Source organism: Desmodus rotundus, chromosome 8, assembly GCF_022682495.2.
Source record: "Desmodus rotundus isolate HL8 chromosome 8, HLdesRot8A.1, whole genome shotgun sequence".
In the NCBI taxonomy this organism is placed as follows: Eukaryota; Metazoa; Chordata; class Mammalia; order Chiroptera; family Phyllostomidae; genus Desmodus; species Desmodus rotundus.
Window position 1 is genome coordinate 96420423 of NC_071394.1, and position 19147 is coordinate 96439569.

The 19147-nt window shown below is 39.7% G+C and overlaps 1 protein-coding gene across 4 annotated transcripts in view; it reads right to left on the bottom strand.

Annotated features, from left to right (window-relative positions):
- TAMM41 (TAM41 mitochondrial translocator assembly and maintenance homolog) overlaps positions 1-19147 on the bottom strand; it is a 52374-nt gene that overhangs the window by 11639 nt on the left and 21588 nt on the right. For 3 of the 4 annotated variants that reach the window (XM_024556538.3, XM_071222291.1, XM_045192399.2), the window contains one exon: positions 10489-10634. In XM_024556538.3, the coding sequence (XP_024412306.1) occupies positions 10489-10634 (146 nt within the window). Of the gene's footprint in view, positions 1-7391; positions 7633-10488; positions 10635-19147 lie in introns of those variants that run through there. The other variant, XM_045192398.3, reaches the window with a different exon arrangement.

The window sequence follows — 19147 nt, forward strand, 5'->3', positions numbered from 1 at the left end:
ACCATGATGTATCTCATAAACTGTAGGAATAAACTGATGATAAAACTAATCATACTCCTTTTAATCCCCTGGCACATAGTAGGTACTCAAAAAACAAACAAACAAACAAACATTAGTTGAATAAGGGAGTGAGTAACTGCATCGGTAAACGTTAGTTGTCATTACTTCTTAAATAGGAGTAAGTTGTATCAGTGGTTTCTGTTCCCGCCATATTCTAAAATACATCAAACTGAAAGATAAATACAGAAATAAAACATAAAAAACTACGCATCGAACTTGACTTAGAAATCTTTAAATCAAAATTCAGTCACAGAGCTGAGGCCACACCTAGCTTCTCTAATTCCCAGTCTAATATACTTCACGGAACTAAAGTTCCACAAAATCCTGTAGACACTGCCTGCCAAGTTGAGAACCAGCAACGCTGCCCTCAGCAGCTCATCTCATTATCTTCCAAGTAAGAATCTTTCTTGTATTCCTTTAAACAAACGTTTAGGTTTTAACTTTAAGAGAACAGAAAGAAAACAATTAGACAAATGAATGTACTAAATTTTACATTCAGTTTTTCCAGACATGACAAATTTTCTTAATTAGAGTTCTTTCTTAATTACTCATTCTACCACTGTTTGCACTCAACAAATATTTATTGAATACATGCCAATGTCTTTATTTTCTAGGGGATTTTTAAAAATTTGCTTTTAGAGAGAGGGGAAGGGAAGGCATAAGAGAGGGAGAGAAACATCAATGTGTGGTTGCCTCTTACGCACCCTACTGGGGACCTGGCCTGAAACCCAGACGTGTGCCCTGACTGGGAATCGAACCAGTGACCCTTTAGTTTGCAGGTCAGCACTCAACCCACTAAGCCACACCAGCCAGGGCTGATTTTCTAGTTTTATCTATAAAATCTATGCAAAGAAGAAAATGCTATTATTTAGTGGCTCCAATAAAGGTGAAGGTTTTTTTTAACCTAAATATTTCATATTTATCATTAAAATGGTTCTAAATTCACAGAATTCAACCTCTACTTAGCTTTGGCTAGAGAATGACAAAAAAGTGGATATTTCTGTAAAATATGCTATAAGTGATATTTATGGACTCATATTTTGGAGCTGAATATTATAAGTGAAAAGAACTATATATTTCTGTAAAGCTTTATCTATAAAATTGCTAGGAATTTTGGAGAAGCCAAGATGACTCGAGTACTATGAGGAATTAGAAAATAGTACTTGCCACCAGTTTCTCTTGCAGAAAAGAATGAACTGGAATTTTTGCTTGGGAACATGTTTAAAGACAAAATATTAGGTGACATGTTCAAATAAATCGTTAAATTCTAATTATCCTTACTATTTAATTCTTCATGTTTTAATGACATGAAAGTGAAAGTATTGAGTTAAATGATGAGTCAAATTGAAGCTTTAAAGCAGATATGGGAAAAGTCCACATGTTGTATTTACATGAAGTATCTAGACAGGCAAATCAGCAGAGGCAAAAGTACATTAGCGGTTGCCCGGTGGGAGGGGAACCTAGGGACTGCTAATGGGTATGAGATTTCTTTTTTGAGTGGTAAGTTCTAAAATTAGATTGTAGTGAGGGCTGCGCAACTCTGAATATACTAAAACCCACTGAATGTTATGGTATGTGTATCTCAATAAAGCTGATATTTTTAAAAAGCAGGTAGTGGATGCTGTGTTGCATTGCCCAGATCTGGCTTCAAGACCAAAGTACTTGTTTCAGTGGCAGCTGGCACTTTGAGTCCCTCCCAGAACTGTCCTCAGCTAAAGTGAGCTGCCTGTGTCCAATGACTGGAAAATGTAGAAGTACAAAGGCCTGGTATCTCTGCCTGGTGTTGGGACAACTAAGAAGCCCCCCCCCGCCGCCCACCTCCACAGTACCACCAGAGGATCAGATGAGGTCTTTGTTTCAAATCTGCCCAATCCTGATCTTACACGCTGGTACCAGCAATGGTCCTAGAACCCACACTCTAAGGGGGCATCCTGGAGCGGTTAGAGTGTGGAAAGCGAAGTGGGAGCCTCGGAAACTGCTATTCTCATCCCCTAGCCAGAAGAGTAATTAAAAAATAAAAACGTCCTGAAAGATATGACAGAGATTAGTGTCACTTGTAGACCTAAAAGTGGGGGTGTGATGTTTAATTTAATGTGTCAACTTGGCGAGGCTATGGTGTCCAGTAGCTTTGTTACATCCTAGTCTAGATATTACTGAAAAGGTATTTTTTAGATGTAATTAACATTTAAGTCAGTAGACTTTGAGAAAGGCAAATTACCCTCTATAATGTGGGTGGGCATTATCTAATCAATTGAAGGCCCTAAGAAAAAGGACAAGTATCTCCTGAGGAAGAAGGAATTCTGTCTCTACATTGCCCACAAACTCAAAACTGCCACATACTCTTCCCTGGGTCTCCTGCTTGCCAACTGGCCCTGCAAATTCCAAACCTGCCAGCTCCCCACAATCATGTGAGTCGATCCCTTAAAATCTCTCCCCCTCTTCTCTCTCTCTCTCTCTCACACACACACACAGATCTATCTATCTATAGAGAGATACATTCCTATGACTATTCCGTAACTATCTGTACTTCTTAATCCCCTCACCTCTTCACCCACTCCCCCATAACCCCCTCCCATCTGGCAACCATCAAAACACTCTCTGTATCCACGATTCTCTGTTCTCCTTGTTTGCTTAGTTTGTTTTAGATTAAATTGTTGGTAGTTGTGAATTTATTGACATTTTTTGTTCATAGTTTTGATCTTCTTTTTCTTAAATAAGTCCCTTTAACATTACATATAATACTGGTTTAGTGAGGATGGACTCAAGTTTTTTCTTGTCTGGGAAGCTCTTTATCTTCCCTTCCATTCTAAATGAGTGGAGTGCTTTGCTGGGTAGAGCAACCTTGGCTGTAGGTTCCTGCTTTTCATGACTTTGAATATTTCTTGGCAGTTCCTTCTAGACTGAAAAGTTTCTTTTGAGAAATCAGCTGACTGTCTTATGGGAACTCCTCTGGAGGTAACTAACTACTTTTCTCTTGCTGCTTTTAAGATTCTCTCTTTATCTTTAACTTTTGGCATTTTAATTATGCTGTGTCTTGGGGTGGGCCTCTTTGCACTCATCTTGTTTGGGACCTATTGTGCTCCCTGGATTCACATGTCTATTTCCTTCACCAAATTAGGGAATTTTTCTTTCATTATTTTTTCAAATAGATTTCCAATTTCTTGCTCTTTCTCTTCTCCTTCTGGCACCTCTATGATGTGGATGTTGGATCACTTGAAGTTGTCCCAGAGGCTCCTTGCACTATGCTGATTGGGGGGGGGGGGGGTACTTTTTTCTTCTTGTTCTGATTGGTTGTTTTTTGCTTCCTTATATTCCAAATCATTGATTTGATTCTTGGCTTCATCCACTCCATTGTTGGGTCCCTGTAAATTGTTCTTTATTTCAATTACTGTATCCTTCGTTTCTGACTGGGTCTTTTTTACGCTGTTGAGGTCCTCACTAAGTTCCTGGAGCATCCTAATAACTAGTGTTTTGAACTCTGCATTTGATGGATTGCTGATCTCCATTTTGTTTAGTTCTTATTCTGGAGTTTTGGTCTGTTCTTTCATTTGGGCCATGTTTCTTTGCTCCTCATTTTGGCAGCCTCCCTGTGTTTGTTTCTATGTATGATGTCAGGAGAGTGTCCAACCTGCAGCCCATAGGCTGCATGCAGCCCAGGATTGCTATGAATGCGGCCCAACACAAAATCGTAAATTTACTTAAAACATGATGAGGGTTTTTTTGTGATTATGTGCTGCAACGCATTTAACAGATGGCCCAGGACAACTCTTCTGCATCCAGTGTGGCCCAGAGAGGACAAATGGTTGGACATCCCTGTGTTGGGTAGAGCTGTTTTGACTCCATCTTGGGAGTGTGGCATAATTGTAGCAGGTGTCCTGTAGGGTCTAGTGGAACAGCCTCCCCTATCACCCAAGTTGGGTACTTGAGGTGTGCCTTCTGTGTGGACTGAGCACACCTTCCTCCTGTAGTTGAGCCCTGGTTGCTGTTGGCAGGTGAATGGGAGGGATTTATCCAAGGCAGTAAGGACTGGCTGTGACCACTGACCCAACCTCTACCCTCCACAGAGGATTAGCTGTGCAGGGGCAGGGTGGTGGTTGTCTGATGTGGTCTGTAGGTGTGTCTACTGGGTGCTCAGGTTCTGGGGTTTCCCAGGTGATGCTGGCCAAGATCAGCCACAACCTATGTTTTGCCCAGGGCCACCCTGACTGAGCTTTAAGGCAATCTGAGATGTGTGCTACTTGTGCTGGGCTTGGAAGTTCCCAGGCAAAGTCAAGCTGTGAACCTTGGCTGGCTGCTGCTAGTGATGAGCCTGCAGCCACTTAGCAAGATGTATGCGAGCCAGGGGCTCACTGAGGCCAGCTGCTGCTTGTTTGAGAGAAGTTAGGAAGTTGTGAAGCATCGGCCAAGACTAGCCATTTATATGGAAACGCTATTGTTACCAGCTTGGGTAAGCTTGTAAGTTGGGTTGGGTGGGGCTTCAGGAGATCTCAGGGATGGGGCAAACAGTGTTAGCCAGGTTGATGGGGTCTCAGACATTGCCCCTGCCTACCAGCCCTGTGGCCTGTGGGTGAGAGTTCGGAAAAGGAAAATGGTCTCTGCCTGCCTTTCTGTCTGGGAGAGAGCTGTCCTCCAGCTCCCGCCTTGATGCCTGACACTTCAGTTCCTCCCTGTATGCTACTGGTGGCTTTCAAGCGGCTACCCCAGTGCTGGAGCTCAGAGGGAGTGAGTCTGAGTAAGTTCATGTGCAGGTTCTTTAAAAGGAATTGCTTGGGACTCCAGAAGTTTCTTATAGTGACTCCATCTCCACTGGTTTTTGTAGCCAGAAGTTGTGGGGACTTATCTTCCTGGTACTGGAACCCTGGGCTTGGGAGGGCCTGGTGTGGGGCTGGGACTCCTTGCCCCCGAGATACCCCTCCCGAATTTTTATCCACCATATGTGGATGTGGGACCAGCCCATTCTGCATCTCCATCTCTCCTGCCAGTCTGGATGGATGTGGTTTCCTTAAATCTGTACTTGTTGGACTTCCATTCAACACAGTTTCTGAGGATTCTGAGTGACAGTTATTCTATAGTTTAGTTATAATTTTGATGTGGTTGTATGTGGAGGTGAGCCACGTTTACCTACACCTGCATCTTGACCGGAAGTTTTAAAGGAAATCCAAAAGTGTTTTGTTCTTTAAAAACAGGCCATGAAAAACATCCAAACATATGAGGAAAGCCAATTCACTAACAGATGTGAGTGAATCAACAGCAAAAGGAACAAAGAGAAATGGAGACAATGTAGAGAGGAAGAAAAATCTTCTAAATTATAATAAAGATCATTAAAGAAATAAGGAAAGATAATAGTCATAAAACAGAAAAGAATATAAAAAGAAAATTCAGAGGAAATTAAAACATCAATAGAAGTATCAGATGATCAATTTGAGAAAATCTTCTGGAAAGCAGAAAAAAAAAGAACCCAAGGAACCAAGAGGAAAGAAAAACAAGAGATCAAACTAGGAGGTCCAACAACCTACTTACAGGAATTTCAGAAAGGATAAACTGAAAAAAGGGAATTGAAGAAATTATTACAGAAATAATAAAATTTCCTGGAACTGAAGGTCATGAAGTACCAGAATAATAAGTGAAAAATAGACATATAAAAAGACAAAGGCAAATCATCACGAAATGTAAGAATACAAGGAAAAGAAGAAACAATGTCAGAGATAAAATGGTCACATCCAAAGGATAGGGAATCTGAATATCATTAGACTTTTTAATGCAACACTAGAAACCAGAAGAATTGAAGGTATGATTTTAAAATTCTGAGGAAAAATTATTTCCAACCTAACTTTAGTCCAAACTGTCAATCACTGCAAGGGTAGAATTTTCATATGTACATGGTCTTAAAAAATTTACTCTTCTCACAACCTATGTTAGAAAAGTATACTTCATTAAAATTAAGAGAAAACATGAAAGAAGAAGATAAAAGATTCAGAAAGTCAAAAACTAGCAAAGGAGAGAGGCAAAAAAATTCTCAGGGTGATAATGAGAAGTTCCAGGAGAAGAGTTAGTTGTGCAGCAAGGCTTCAGAAAGGAAGGGGGATTACAGGGCTCCAAGAAAATGTCCCCAAGAAAAACCAGAAACAGAAAATTCCTGATGAGTTTGTCTATAATAGGAGAAGTTTTACAGAATTGTAAGAGACTGGAATGATGAACTACTGACAGGTATGAAGATAACCCAGCAAGTGAAAAAAACAAGACAATTATTAATTCCAAGCAAAAAGTTGTACAGGAAAGGAAATTTCATAGTAGTATATGTCAGCAATAAAGAAAAACTAAGTTGTCATAATAAATACTGAATATTAACCTAAGCAAAAATCATGAAATAACTACTGTATTTTGCCATATATAATGTGATCCCATGTTAAGTGTGCACCCAGATTTTTGGCCCAAACTTTCAGGAAAAAAATCTTTCGTTTTAATTTTTTAATTCAAATTTTATTTATTTTTATCTAGAAACAAAACCAATGATCATATTCCAGAGTATTATTTTGCACACGGATATTGTTATTGCTTTCTAGAGTTAAACTTTTAATGTGGAAGCATAAATAAAAGAATTAAAAACGTTTATATAGATACAGAAATAGCATTACCCATGTATAGTGTATATCCTGATTTTTCCCTCAAAAATTTGCACATTACATATGGCAAAATACAATATACGTGGAGCAAAAAGGAGGTGGGAGAAAAAGTGTGTGTGTGTGTGTGTGTGTGTGTGTGTGTGTGTGTGTGTGTTAGTGAGGGTGGCATAATAGTCAAATATCCTCATCCTTCATAGACCTCATCTTTTGTCACGACAAAAGCAAAGTATAAAATTTAAAAACCAAGAAATGAGTCAAATCATTATGCAGAAATACAGAGGTAAACACCAGAAGAATCAGCTAATGAGAGGAAAGCAGTTGCCTCTAAGAAGTAGCATGGAGACATAGGAAGGTATATAGCAGGAAACTCCAATATTTTGTTATAAGCTTTGAGGTACCATTTGTTTTTTAAACCACGTGCACGCATTGCTTTGAGAAAAGTGAAAATTGAAAATAAAAAACCTCAATCTGATGCAAACACGGCAAAGTCTGCTCAGTGGAGTGGTGGGTATTCTGGGCATTTCATGATACTCTTTTCTTTCCTTATGTTTAAAATAATTCTTATTTCTTAAAGTTCCCTTGCGGTTCTAAAAATTCCATTCATTTTTTATCCAACATAATATTAGTTGCCCCTATTATTTGGAAGAAGAGTATAAAAAGGTAAAATGCAGCGTTCTTTATGCTAAATTTTTTTTTGAAAAATCTGAGGTTTTGGCCCTGGCCTTTGTGGCTCAGTTGGTTGGAGCACTGTCCCACAACCGAGGGGTTGGGGGTTTGATTCCAAGTCAGGGCGCGTACCTAGGTTGTGAGTTTGATCCCCAGTCCGGGTGTGTACGATCTGTGGTCTGAGCGCTTACGATTCCCAGTCCAGGAAAACACAGGAAGCAACCAATCGATACTTCTCTCTTGCCCTTCCTCTCCCTCCAAAAGCAATGAAAAAATAAATGTCCTTGGGAGAGAATAAAAAAAATAAAAATGAATAAATAAAACCTGACGTTTCTATAGTTAAAATAAATATTAAACTCAATTTATTTTTCTCAAAGGAAACAATCTTTAATATTTATTTTCAAATACTTAATATTACCTTAAAATACCTTGAAAGTTTTATTTAATGTATCAAAAGGAGAGTCCCAAGACATAATAAATATAACAAATGGAGGATAAAAACAAGCTTCAGAGAAATACATTTGAGTCTATTTATGTAAAACAAAACCAAAGAAAAAAAGGCCAAACCATTTTATACATGTATATAGGTACAAAAACATACAAAAATGCATGCCAAAAAATGTGGAAGTTCAAATGATAAACTGTCAGAAAGGTTATCTCAGGAAAGGCAAATGGGATTGGGGACAGAAAGAGTTTATTTTCACTTGTTTTTGACAGGTAATTAATATGCATAGTGAGAATTTCAAATGGCAAAAGAGATATATTGTGAAGTCAAGCTGCACCCATATCAGCCCTTGGTTCCCTTCCCCAGAGATGGCCTCTTATTACCAGTCTCTTTTGTTACTTTTTTCAGTATTATTCCGAAAATACAGAACAGGTTTATACACAAAACTTACTTTTAAAAATATGTTTTCAGATTTCTGGCCAAGATGGAGGTATAGGTATATACATTTTGCTTCCTCACACAACCAAAAGAAGGACAAGAAATTTAAAACAAAAAATAACCAGAACTTCCAGAAAATTGAACTGTATGGAAGTCCGACAACCAAGGAGTTAAAGAAGAAACATTCATTCAGACTGGTAGGAGGGGCAGAGATGGGCAGCTGGGGCAGGAGAGGACAAGTAGTGAGGGGTCGGCTGGAGGACCGGGTGGTCCCACATTTGCTGCAGATAAACTGGGAAAAACAAGTGGGGAGGGAGACAGACCATGCAACTCAGGGTTCAAGCGTGGGGCAATAAAGCTTCAAAACCGCTGACTGAAAAAATCCACGGGGGTTGCAGCGGCGGGAAAAACTCCCCTCACAGGAGAGTTCATTGGAGAGACCAATGGGGTCCTAGAACGTACACAAAACCACCCCCTGGGAATCAGCACCAGAAGGGCCCAATTTGCTTGTGGGTAGTGGGGGAATTGACTGAAAGCTGGCAGAGAGCCGAGCAAGCAACATTGTTCCCTCTCTGACCCCCCCCCCCCCATATAGAGTTCCCCAATGAAGCGAAATGGGTTGTCCCACCCTGGCGAATATCTAAGGCTCTGCCCCTTCCAACATAATGAGTGCTGAGACAAAGAAATATGACCCAAATGAAAGAACAGATCAAAGCTCCAAAACAGGAATAAGTGATAAAGATATAGCCAACCTATCAGATGCAGAGTTCAAAACTCTGGTAATCAGGATGCTCACAGAAATGGTTGAGTATGGTCGCAAAATAGAGGAAGAAGTGAAGGCTAAGAAAAGTGAAATAAAGAAAAATATACAGGGAACCAACGGTGAAGGGAAGGAAACCAAGACTCAAATCAATGATTTGGAGCAGAAGGAAGAAATAAACATTCAACCAGAAAAAAATGAAGAAACAAGAATTCAAAAAAATGAGGAGAGGCTTAGGAACCTCCGGGACAACTTTAAACATTCTAACATCTGAATCATAGGGATGCCAGAAGGAGAAGAACAAGAGCAAGAAATTGAAAACTTATTTGGAAAAATAATGAAGGAGAACTTCCCCAATCTGGCAAAGGAAATAGACTTCTGGGAAGTCCAGGAAGCTCAGAGAGTCCCAAAGAAGCTGGACCCAAGGAAGCACACACCAAGGCACATCATAATTACATTACCCAAGATTAAAGATATGGAAAGAATCTTAAAAGAAGCAAAAGAAAAGGAGAGTTACCTACAAAGGAGTTCCTGTAAGACTATCAGCTGATTTCTCAAAAGAAACCTTACAGGCAAGAAGGGGCTGGAAAGAAGTATTCAAAGTCATCCTACATTGAAGATTACTGTATCCAGCAAAGCTATCATTTAGAATGGAAGGGCAGATAAAGTGCTTCCCAGATAAGGTCAAGTTAAAGGAGTTCATCATCACTAATCCCTTATTATATGAAATGTTAAAGGGACTTATCTAAGAAAAAGAAGATGATCAAAAATATGAACAGTAAAATGACAACAAACTCACAAATATCAACAACTGAACCTAAAACAAAAACTAAAACAAACTAAGCAAACAACTAGAATAGGAACAGAATCACAGAAATGGAGATCACATGGAGGGTTATCAGCAGAGAGAGTGTGGGGGGAGAAAGGGGGAAAAGTTACAGGGAATAAGAAGCATAATTGGTAGATACAAAGCAGACAGGGGGAGGGTAAGAATAGTATGGGAAATAGAGAAGTCAAAGAACTTATATGTATGACCCATGACATGAGCTAAGGTGGGGGAACACTGGTGGGAGGGGTGGTACAGGGTAGAGGGGAATAAAGGGGAGAAAAAAATTGGACAACTCTAATAGCGTAATCAATAAAATATGTTTTTAAAAATAAAATAAAATCTTACATAAATAAATAAACAAAAATATATTATCAGTCTGTGATGGTAAAAAAAAATTGCCTAGCCCAAGAGACAGAAGGGGAACTGCAAAGAAAGCACTTATGGTTATAAACAATGTTTCTTTAGTCCTCATCTGGGTCCTGAGGCCTGTGATTGGACCCAATTTTTCATTTGTGGTTGTTTGTTTTAGGTAATAAAACTGTTCCTTTAACATAACGGAGACTATTGACAAAATGTTATCATACTAGCTATACTGCTCTAATCCTTACTTTCCCTCTTACAATAGACCTTGCTTTAAAACGGTAGACGCTGTTTACCACAGAGTTACCTCCAGTCTGCCTTGCTGGACTTTATACACCACTTGTGGATTCTCCTGTAGAATGTTGCCGTAGAGCTCACGGAAGTGGGCTACGTTGGGCTTTACGATATTCAATACTTTTGTCTTATCCTCTCCGACCACCATCCTAAAGTCACCTGGTTAAAACAAACAAAAACACCAAAATTTTCACTGATGATCCACACTCGGACCTATGGACTACAGCTCCACTTCGATCTGGCACTAGTTTGAGATGGCAGCACCCTCACTCGGAATAGTTCTTCCTCCTTAAAACTGTGAACACATCCCCAAGGAATGCAGGCACTGGTTTGGGGGAAAAAGAAAGCCTCTCAAATCATAAAGCCCTTTATGACAGTTAAAATACAGTAACCTAAGGATAAGAGGTAATCATCATTGACAAGCTAATTTGTTTTTGCTTTTCCAATGCAGACGCTTCTGTACAAACTTCCATTGTGTGAACAGAACATTGCCTGTGACCCAGCATGGAAATCACCTTCGATGTGTCCTCGTTATTGCTTCCTTAGCTTGGACCTGTTTGCAGTGTTTGCCTGAGGGCTTTTGAGGTGCTTTATGAATATAAACACCTTATTATATTTGATAAAGGCAAGAGCAGCAAGTGTTAAAAGTCCTAGTATCTTGTTTACATTTAAGATGAACTTGAAAGCAGATATAATTTTTAAAATTTTAAGTGAAGAAAAATGAGAAACAGAACATTTTCCTGTGGAATGAATTAAGCTGCAAAATATATCATTCTGAAGGGCAAAGAGAAACTTCTGAAATAAATGTAAAGCGCCCTGTCCTGCCTATGCCACTGACAATTATCAGCAAGATAGGGAGGGGAAAGATGATAAAATGGGAAAACTGGAGCAAATGCATATTAGGATAATGTTAATTCAAGGCTGGGTACATGTGAGGATCTCCCACCTAGATGAAGCTTGGAGAAAGCAATGTGGCTGAAACCTTTGCTGGACAGGTAGAAGTTGTGTACGGGGGTAACAGGGGAGCAAGTCAATCAGATACCCCAGCTGCTGAGGAACCCTCTGGGATGAGATGACAACTTAATTTACTATTCAAACTAGTTCACTTTTGAGGATGAAGGGAGCATTATAAATAATTCCACAGGGACAAGTACAAACTGGCAAACCAGGACAAACGATTACCCTGGCTGATGTCTTTTGCGGGGGTAGAGAGGCACGGAGGGGTCATCAAAATCATTACATGCCACAGTACATTTTCCTAGAGCAAGCTGTTGGTTGTCTTAGAAAGTAAGAAGATATACAACAGTGTGTGTGTATATATACATATATATACATATACACATACATATATGTATACACATGTACATTTCAGTAAGGAATAAAATATCTCTGGTTTTTAAGACCAACTTACGCTATAACTTGGCGGAAAGCGGTTGAATCACTAAAGCTTGGTGAATCACAGAAAGCTCAGGAAAGCATACTCAGGAAGGTTGGGGCCTCTGGAACCCAACCTTCCTGACATGAGTTTGACTCTTCAGGGCAATGAGAGCAGTGAGTTCTGTTCACAACAAGCTGCCAAATATGGATGACCCCGTTTTTTCACTATTGTTTTTTAAAGGGAGAGAGACTTAAATATTTAAAACCTGGGATGACTGCTGTTGTCATCATAAATTGCTAAAACCCATCTCTGGAGAGCAAGTCTGAAGAAATAAACCCAAACAGAAGTTAAGAGGTAATTTACCGAGCATCTGGTAAGTGTCAGGCACTGTTCCAAGTGCTCTGTTGTATTACCTCATTTAACCCCCATATCCACCCTGTCAGGTAGGTACTATTCTAACCGCAGTTAGTATCAAGGCAACAAAGACACAGAGCTGAAGTAAACTGCCTAATATACTACATACACACAACTATTCACTGAAACACTATTTATTGAAATACTGGAAGCAACCCAAATGTCCAACAACAGGGGAATGGATAAGCTATGATGGTACATCCATACCCAACCACGGAATAGTGTACAACCATTAAAAAGGAACTACTATAAAGGACACATGGACAAAACCAATGGGGAGGGTGGAAGCAAGGGAGGGAGATGGGTTTGGCTGGGGTGGTGGGGAGTGGTGGGGAGAAAATGCAGACAACTGTAATTGAACGACAATAAAGTAATTCATAAAAAAATTACATTAATTAGCCCTGCCTGGGTAGCTCAGGTGGTTAGAGGATTGACCCAATATGCCAAGATTGTGAGTTCCTCCCCAGTCGGGGCACATAAAAGAATCAATCAATGAATGCAAAAATAAGTGGAACAACAAATCAACGTTTCTCTTTCAAATCAATTTAAAAAAATTACAGTAATCACACAGAGCAAGAGGAAAATGGCCATATAAGAAAACAGGATACAAGCCCTGTCTGGGTGGCTCAGTTGGTTGGAGCATCATCCCATACTCCAAAGGTTGCAGGTTTGATCCCCAGTTGGGGGGCGGGGGATGGGGGGCACATGTGGTGGTGGGAGCAGGGGGTGGGGGGGATTGGGGGCAGCTGATCGATGTTTCTCAAATCGGTTTGTTTCTCTCTCTCTCTCCCTTCTTCTCTCTCTAGAATCAATTAAAAACAAACAAACATATCCTGCAGGGAGGATTTAAAAAAAAACCCAACAGGATACAAAACTACAAGAAAACAACTTGGTTAAAAAAAAAACCCAGGAAAAACAAGACAAAGGAACTACTACATAAAAATGGTTATGTTTGCTCTAATAAGATGTGTTTATCATGGGCTTTTGTGTGTACTTTACATTTGCTATCTCGTTTAGTCTAATTATTCCCAATTGTGCAGGTGAGGAGAGACTGAGGCACGACATTCAGCTGCCTTTCAGTATCAGTGAAGTGACATTTGAGGTGACTAGTTTTACTCCGTAATTTTCCTCCACTGCCCTCGCTTCTGTAATGCTGGCATATCACTTCTAGCATTTTAAAATAAATTCACAGGATGCTGAGATGTGATGACCTGGCAACAGTGAATGGAAAGGAAGCTGGATTTCGACAGTGTGAATACTTACGCTTTTGCTTAGAGTCTAGAAATGGTTCTGTTGATCTGTGAGGGGATGAAATGTCAGCAAACTCTGAGTCTAACACGGCTGGCTCTGATGGGAAAGACCAGTTTGGATCACTGGTGAGTCCTCAACATTTGTGTAATTTCTTCTTTTTTTGTACATTCAACCAACAAACAATTCGTATGCTTTAGACAGCAACTTTCTGAGAGAGGGACTGCATTATACCAAAACGTAAACACAAACTAATCCAAATCCTCCCTGAACAATCGCATGCCATGATTAAAGGGCTTGGACAATACTAAGGACCCCCTGAGAACGAGGACTGGGGTTTACTCATCTCTGTCTCCCCAGCTCCTTGGTGTACTGCCCGGCACACGGAAGGCACGTCAATAAGTATCTGGGGAATTGAATTTCTCCAACTGCTGTGCAGCAGAACTAGCCCAGCCACAGGGAACAGCAAGCACATGGGCTTATTACCCATTTCTTCAGAATAAAATAAATAAAATCATGGGCACAGCATGAACCAGCATCTGATCATAAGAATCAATTTTTCTTACTGTCAGAGATGTTTGCAACAAAACACAGAAATTGAGAAGACTGCTGACTTTTATTTTATGCCTCTACTGATGGGTTTAACTCTTGACTGCTCAAGCCAATTTAATAAAATAGGTAACCAAAAGGATAATTTCTCTTTGACTCTGGAATGAGACAAACTCAGAGGCTTGTAAACCGAGTGTAGTTGGCTTGCCTGCTCTGTGCTTCCGGCAGGCCGTCAGTGGGCAGGGGCCTTATTATGAGTGTAGGGATGTGAGAGGCTGTGCAGTACAGTGGAAAGGGCCTGGCTTTCAGGTCTGGAAATGTCCCATGGTGACTGGAGATTAACTTTTCTGAGTTAGTTCCCTTCTCTGTAAAATGGCTGTTAACAATCACACTAACCTGACAAGGTTGTTTTTAGATTTAAATGAGCTAATGTATTTGAGAATGCTCTGTAAACAGTAAAGCAGGAATTGTTATAATACACACACACACATAGACACATGCATCCACAATGGGCAAAGGATAGGGGGAGAGGAAGCCAAGCCTTTGAAGATAATGACTGGCTAACTTTTCCCCTCTCACACTGATGGCAGTCCTGCTGTTATTTCAGTTCAGTAAATATTTGGGTGGCTAGTAAGCACAACGAGCTGCGCTAGACATTGGAGACATAAAGATATACAACCTCCCTAAGGCAGCAAGGGCTATGAAACTGATCTTCAGTGCCGGTTACGGCAGGGGGGGATTTCTTACGTGGTAGTGTTTAAGAACAGGGGCCCACGCTGGAGGTTAATAGGGCAAAACAATATCCATTTTTAACAGCTTTTTTTGAGATATAATTTATATACCCATATAATTCACCCAGGTGAAGTATACGATTCAATGTGTTTTAGTATATTTACAGAGTTGCGCGGCCATCTTATTTTAGAACATTTTGACCTCCCTGAAAGAAATTCTGCGTCCATTAGTAGTCATGCCCCACCTCCCTCTACCCTCTCACCGCCAGCCCTAGCCAAAGATAGACTATTTTCTGTCTCTTCAGATTTGCTGATTCTGGGCATTTTATTTACTTATTTAATTATTTTATTATTGTTTAATTACAGTTGTCTGCATTTCCCCCCCACCACGCCCAGCCAAACCCACCTCCCTCCCTTGCTCCCTCTCGCTTTTGTCCATGTGTCCTCTATAGTAGTTCCTGAAAACCCTTCCACCCATTGCCCCCTCCTCCCTCCCCTCTGGTTACTGTTAGATTGTTCTTAATTTCCATGTCTCTGGTTATATTTTGTTTGCTTTTTTTTCTTTCTTTCTTTTTTTAACATTTTATTTATTTATATTTTTTTTTAAAGAGGGGAAGGGAAGGTGAAAGAGAGGGAGAGAAACATCAATGTGTGGTTGCCTCTAGTGTGCCCCCCAGAGGGGACCTGGTCCGCAACCCACACATGTGCCCTGACTGGGAATCGAAGCAGTAACACTTTGGTTTGCAGGCCCGCGCTCAATCCCCTGAGCCACACCAGTCAGGGCTGCTTTTTTCTTTTGTTGATTATGTTCCAGTTAAAGGTGAGATCATATTCTGGACATTTTAGATAAATGAAATTGTACAACATATGGTCTTTTATGACTTAACATAAGTTTTCAAAGTTCATCGTGTTGTAGCAGTCATCGGTACTTATTCCTATTTATAGCTAAAAAATATTCCACTGGATAGATGTGTCACATTTTACGTATCCATTCCTCAGCTGGCCATTGCGGTTGTTTCCACTTTTAGCCTATTCATTATGAATAATGATGCTATGAACATCTGTGTACAAGTTTTTGTGTGGATGTATGTTCTCATTTCTACTGGATAGATAACTAGGAGCAGAATTCTGGGTCACATGGCAACTCTTGTTTAAAATTTGGGGAACTGACAAACTGTTTTTCCAAAGCAGCTGTATTTTTTTAATAATCCTACCAGCAATGTACGAGGGTTTCAATTTCTTTGCATCCTCACCAATACTTATTCTTGTCTGTCTTTTTGATTATAGCCATTGTAGTGGGTGTGAAGTGGTGTCTCTGTGGTTTTGATTGACATTTCCCTAATGAGTAATGATGCTGAGCATTTTTTCACGTGCTTATTTACTATTTGTATACTCTTTTAAAAAATGTCTATTAAATCCTTTGCCTATTTCCATACTGGGTTGTCTTTTTATTGCATTATAAGAATTCTTTATATATTCTGGACACTAGTCCCTTATGATCAGATATGTGACTTGTAAGCCTTTTATCCCATTTTGTTGGTTGCCTTTTCATTTTCTTGATGGTATCATTTGCAGCACAAAATTTTAATTTTTATATAGTGCCATGTATCTACATTTTCTTTTGTTGCTTGTATTTTTAGTGTGTATCTAAGAAACTACTATCTAACACAAAGTCACTCATTTAAGAGTATTATAGTTTTAGCTCTTAAATCTATAATTCATTTTGCGTTAATTTTTTATATGGTATAAGTTAGGGGTCCAACCTCATTCTTTTGCATGTGGGAAAAATTATATTTATTCAAAGATGACTGAGGCAGTATTTCTAGGAGGCAATCTAACACACAATTCAAAATGCATCTTCAAAAATATCTCCATGGCTGCAGAAGACTAATTCACATGTGAAAGAGAATGAGATAAGAATAGCTGATGTGCCCTGGCTGGTGTTGCTCAGTGGATTGAGCGCAGGCTATGAACCAAAGGGTCGCTGGTTTGATTCTCGGTAGGGGCACCTAGCTGGGGTGCAGGCCAGGTCCCCAGTGGGAGGCGTGAGAGGTGGCCACACATTGATGTTTCTCTTCCTGTGTTTCTCCTTATTTTCCTCTCTCTCTAAAAATAAATAAATAAAATCTTAAAAAAAAAAAAGAATAGCTGATGTACTTAATGATATACATTTGAATCACTTTTTCTTTTACGCACTTTACAGAACACAAAACGGTGTGCGAAAGAATGGGGCGAAATCAGGTTTATGATGCTGGTTCAGGAGGGAACCAATATCACAACTATTCACCCATCCATTCGTTCATTATTTACTGAGCACCTAGCAAGCACTGGAATAGAGTGAGCAAAACCAGACAAAAATTTCTGCCCTCTCCATATATAGGGTGGAACATAGACCAAAGACAAGCAAACCTACAAATAAACCTACAAATAAAATAAATAGTTTTAGGTGGTGAAAGTGCCATGAAAAAAATACAAGCAGAAAATGATAGGGAGTGGATGGCAACGGCCCTCAGGGGAAGAGTGTCCTGGCTGTGAACCAGGAACGACATTCACCATGACAAACCCTCTGTACCACAGTGAAAGGTTAAGAGCAAAGGTTCTCGAACCAGACTGCCTGTGCTCAGATCCTAGCTTGGGCCTTACAAGCTCCAGGACCCAGGACGAGCTGCTTAACTTCTCTGGGCTTCAGTATCCTCAAATGTGAAATGGAATGTGGAATGTAATCCTTATATATTTCACAGATTAAATGAGTTAATACGTGTAAAACACTTAGAACAATACCTGACAGGTGGGCACTAGAATTATTGGATCACTTCATAAATTATGTAATTGTTGTCTAACACTATGCTGTACACCTGAACTCATGTAAAATAATATTGTTATCTGTAATTGAAAAATAAAATAAGTTAAAAAATTACAATATCTGACAAGCAGTAAATAATCCATAAATGTTAGACATCACTGACAATTAATATTCCTTCAGGAGTGTTGCATTCTCAGAAATTAGCAAGTAACAAGTGCAAAGAGTCCCAAATGAGGCTTCGGCAAAAGCTAAAGCTTGCCAAGCACTGAGAAATACGCTTCCAAATTTCTGAAATGCCTAAACCCTAATATGCAAGTCATCAAATGACACCGATTGCAAGTTTCAGATAGTGTGACTATCATGGAACAAACCCTAACAACTCTCACTCCAGAAAAAATTTACTGACTTTTACCAGGACCCAGAAATGGGATGTTTATTCACACTTTAGAGTGCTGGCACCCATTTCTAATTTTTTTCTCCAAGAATCAATCACTCAACTGGCAACTAAACTTCTTCACTGCTTTGTCTTATTCCTAGAAGTAACTGAGCCTGGGTGCAGATGATCTGGCATTGAAAGAAACCCATTCTCTCTCTTACACAAGAGTGCTGGAAGGGGCTTTCATTCCTAAGGGCAGTGAAGGATCAAATAAATCCACCTGATGTCAGTATTCTGCTAATTTTGACAAACATTATTTATCAACATGTGACAAGTTTTGTAATTTTTTTTCAAAGATTTTATTTATCTCTATTTTTTAGAGAGAGGGGAAGGGAGGGAGAAAGAGGGAGAAACATGGATGTGTGAGAGAAACAACCATTAGTTGCCTCTTGCACACCCCTCCCTGAGGACCTAGCCCACAGCCAGGCATGTGCCCTCACTGAAATCGAACTGGCGATCCTTTTGGTTCACAGGCCGGCACTCAATCCACTGAGCCGCACCAGGCAGAGCAAGTTTTGAATTCTTATAATTACATAATTCCACTTTGGAGAACATATCTGAGGACGTCAGTGTACCTTGTACCCCTTCCCCTACCAAAGTAATTTGTACAAAGTGATTCATAGCAGTGTCACTAATGAAACAATGACAAATGGAGCCAATCCGAGTGTCTGTCAATTACAGAATGAGCAAAACATTGTGTCTCACCCTGGGAAAACCTACGTGGCCAGCAATTATACATGATAATAGTAATAAATAATAATAGCAATCATTTTCTGAGCACCAACTACCAATGAGGTATGATGCTCAGGGCTTTTATGTATATTATCTCATTGAAAATCTTTTTATGAGATAGTTATTTCCCGTTTACAAATAAGAAAATGGACTCAGAAAGGTTCAAGCACCTCTGCAAAACTGGTATTCTCACTCAGGTCTGAATGTAGTATTTACCTTTCTGCTGTCTATTGTATCAAGCAGCTGTGTTAATAAAAGCAAACACGTATCTAAAATAATGGCTAACATTTATTGAGCATTTACCATATGCCAGGCACTGTGCTAAGCACTTTATATAATTTAATTTGATTTATATAAAAACCTTTTTTGGAGATAAAGAAA